Consider the following 3,878-nt stretch of genomic DNA (forward strand, 5'->3'; position numbering starts at 1 on the left):
TAATTCCTTATTTCTCTGTGTCACGATCCACCCCGGACCGTGAACGAAAGGGGAGGGGCCGAGGAACCCCCGTCCAAGATACGACGCGCAGCGTGGTGGTGATGAACGATGACTGATCGCCGAGCAGCTGTGCTCGCGATGTTTATTCAATGCGGTGAACCAATGTTGCCCACCGAGCTTCGGCGGGCCACTGAGCCTAGCAGGCCAACTAAAAATATGGCTGGGGTTACGTCACACGATCGTCACATCCCCTTACCCCCAATTTGTTTGTCCACGCAAACAACAGAAACAAAAAGTGTTAACCAGGCGAGTAACGGTCCTGCGGCCTCCGCTGTCGAGTACTCCGCCTGGGCTCAGGTGTTGACGATCCGGGTGTGGCAACACCGGGTGCTCCCTGAGCCAGTTGAGCTCCGTCCGGAGGGTCAGCAGTGACCGGCCTTGAAGATGGCGCCGAACTTGGTAGTGGCTCAACTGGTGCCGCACAACTGGCGACGCTTGCCGCCTCTGGTGCTTCGCTGGCAGCGACCGATGTTGCCGTTGGCCCCCCTGCGGGCTGGCCTTCTGAAGTGGCGCCCAAGGTTGCAGGCTGGGTCACGAGGAGAGGCCGAACATGGTCGGCGTGCCGGTGCCACGTGTTCCCGCCCGGCATGCGGACGAGCATTGATGAGGCGCTGGCAGGAGATAGCACCTCTCCGGCGGCCCAGGGTGGACCAGGACGGAAATTCCTGGTGAAGACCGGAGCTCCGGGCTCCGGCAAAGGCTCGGGACGGCACCCGCTGTCAGCAGCCAGCTTCTGCTTCAACTGTTTCAGGAGCGCTGTGGACCGGAGGTCCGGATGCAGGACGTCCAAGGGTGTCTTTACCATCCGACCCAGCAGGAGCTCGCAGGGGGCACGGCCAGTGACGTCGTGGGGCGTGGTCCGGTACTGAAACAGGGCCCGGGCAACCTGCGTCCTGAAATCTCCAGCCTTACACTTTTTCAGTTTGTCCTTGATTGTCTGGAGCACCCGCGCGGCTGCACCGTTTGAAGCAGGGTGGTACGGCGGAACCATCATCCGGCGAATTCCGTTCTTTGTCAGCCAGGCCAGGTACTCTGTGCTGGCGAAAGCGGGGCCATTGTCGGACACGATGACGTCCGGCAACCCCTGGGCGGCGAAGACCTGTCGCAGCGCCGCAATGGTCGCGCCTGCTGAAGGAGTGGTGACAGGTAGGACCTCCACCCACTTCGAAAAGGCGTCCACCACTACCAGGAAGTAGTGGCCCTTGAAGGGACCCCCAAAATCCACATGTAAGTGGGACCAGGGTCTCTGTGGGAATGGCCAGGAGGTGATCTCCACATGACGTGAGGCCCGCTGGTGCTCCTGGCAGACCTGGCAGCTCTGCACCATGTGAGCAATGTCCTGGTCCAGGCCAGGCCACCAAACGTGAGACCGGGCCACCATGTTCGTCTTTTCTACACCAGGATGACCCGCGTGCAGCAACTGCAGGACCCTGGACCGGAGACTTTGTGGGATGACCACCCTGGAACCCCAGAGTAGGCAGCCCTGCTGCAGGCTCAGCTCGGCAGCCTTGTCGCTGTAAGCCTGCTGCACCAACTCCTCCCCTCGGGACACCGCCTTGACCACCTGGGACAGGACTGGATCCCAAATGGTCGCCTGTGACACCGCAGATCTGGAGAGTACCTCCGGGTACGCATGCTCCAGCATGAACAGTTCAGCAGGCTCTGGAGCAGCAGCTGGCACCTCCGGCAGGGGCAGGCGGCTAAGGGCATCAGCAGGTCTCAGGTCCTTTCCCGGACGGTAGACCAGCCGGTAGTTGTAGGCCGCAAGCCTCAAGGCCCAGCGTACCACTCGAGGCGAGGCCTGCACGGGAACCGCCTTGTCCGGCCCCAGCAGACCCAGCAGCGGCGTGTGGTCCGTGATTGCCTGAAATTCTCTGCCCCACAGGTACTGGTGAAAGCGCTATATCCCTAACAAGAGGGCCAGGCCTTCCTTATCCAGCTGGCTGTAACGTTGCTCTGCAGCACGAAGCCGACGGGAAGCAAACGAAATAGGGCGTTCCTGGCCATCCTTGTCCCGGTGCACCAGGACGGCTCCCACGCCGTACGGCGACGCATCTACTGTTAGGACGACAGACTTGTCCGGATCGAAGTGCACCAGCACTGGAGCCTTGGTGATTAGCTACTTGCTGCGCTGGAATGCCACTTCCTGCTCCTTGAACCGTCGCCGTACAGCGACGCATCTACTGTTAGGACGACAGACTTGTCCGGAGCGAAGTGCACCAGCACTGGAGCCTTGGTGATTAGCTACTTGCTGCGCTGGAATGCCACTTCCTGCTCCTTCTTCCAGGTCCACTGCTGATCATCTCGAAGTAGAATGCAGGGGCTGTAGATGCTCCGATAGGTTCGGTAAGAAACTCCTGTAGAAGTTGATGAGGCCGAGGTAGCGCTGAAGCTCCTTCTTGTTGTGGGGGCTTTGGCACCTGGAGCACATCATCAACTTTGCGGGGAGCTGGGACAGGCCAGCCTGGGAAATGACGTGTCCCAGGTACTGACGCTGGGGGCCAGGAAAACGCACCTTCCCAGGTTGACCTTGAGACCTGCGTCCTGCAATCGTGCCAGGACGTTGTGCAGGTTCTGCAGGTGGTCCCCGTCGTCGGTGCCAGTAACCAGGATGTCGTTCAAGTACACTGCCACGTGCCTCATGCCCCTGAAGAGGTTGTCCATCTCCCTCTGAAAGATGGCCGGGGCTGAGGCCACGCCAAACGGTAAGCGCGTGTACTGGAAGAGCCCCAAAGTTGTCGATATCGTGACATACTTCCGGGAGGCGTCCTGGAGCACCAGCTGCTGGTAAGCGTCTCGGAGGTCGAGCTTTGTGAACTTCTGTCCCCCGGACAACGCTGACCAGAGATCTTCATTCCGGGGCTGCGGGTACTTCTCGACGGTAGCGACGGGGTTGATGGTGACCTTGAAATCCCCACAGATCCTGGCACTCCCATCTCGCTTGAGGACTGGAACTATGGGAGCGGCCCACTCGGAGGTCTTGACGGGCACCAGGATGCCCTCTCGCTGTAACCGTTGCAGCTCCTGGGTGACCCCGTCCTTCAGGGCGAATGGCAGTGGGCGAGGCTTGAAAAAACGAGGCCGGGCTCCCTCAGGAACGTAAATGCTAGCCGTCGAGCCAGCAAGTGTGCCCCCCCCCCCGGTTGGAACAGGGACTTGAAATCTTTCAGGAGGCTTGGGACATCTTTGACCACATGTAAGACGGCCTCTTGGTACTCCGGCAACCGAACGCCCAGTGCGTGAATCCAATTTAGGCCCAGCAGTGTCGGTGATGACCCCTTGGTTAAATAAAGGGGAAGGGTTGCCTCCTTGTCACCAAAGCGAACGCTGACCTGGGCCTGCCCCTGGACCTGGGAGAGCTGTCCGGAGTATCTGCGCAGCATCACGCCCGAAGCCTCGACGGACACGTCGGGGAAAATACGCTTGAACAGTTTCCCGGCCATGACCGACACGCTGGCCCCTGTCTCCAGCTCCATGGAAATGAGGTGCCCGCAGACTTCAATGGGCAGCAGATACGGTGGCACAGACGACGGAACAAGGCGTGTGTGCCACATGTCGAAGATTAGCCGGTTCTCGGCCACGACGTGGAGCCTGGCCGCTGAATGACCCGCACCTGCTGCCGCACGTCTTCGTCGCGAACCCTTGCGACGGCTACCCTGACCGCGGGCTTGTGTGGAACCTGGGCTTGATCCAGGCTACTGCTGCTGTCCGCTGTTCGTCCTCCCCCCTCGGAAAACCCGTGTGAGGTGCCCAGTTTTTCCGCACGTGAAGCATTGTGCTTGGGAGAACTGGCACTGTGAGGGGGAGTGGTCACCACC

The 3,878-nt window shown here is 60.5% G+C and overlaps 1 protein-coding gene across 1 annotated transcript; it reads right to left on the reverse strand.

Annotated features, from left to right (window-relative positions):
- Positions 1-298: 298 nt before the first annotated feature.
- On the reverse strand, positions 299-3,614 carry LOC119444612 (uncharacterized protein K02A2.6-like). The gene is made up of 3 exons (XM_037708982.1): positions 3,393-3,614; positions 2,576-3,126; positions 299-1,934 (listed from the first exon to the last, which is right to left on the reverse strand). The coding sequence occupies exons 1-3, from the start codon at positions 3,612-3,614 to the stop codon at positions 299-301; spliced, it is 2,409 nt and encodes an 802-aa protein (XP_037564910.1).
- Between the last annotated feature and the right edge of the window lie 264 nt (positions 3,615-3,878).

This window comes from Dermacentor silvarum, chromosome 3 (assembly GCF_013339745.2).
Source record: "Dermacentor silvarum isolate Dsil-2018 chromosome 3, BIME_Dsil_1.4, whole genome shotgun sequence".
NCBI classification, from domain to species: domain Eukaryota; kingdom Metazoa; phylum Arthropoda; class Arachnida; order Ixodida; family Ixodidae; genus Dermacentor; species Dermacentor silvarum.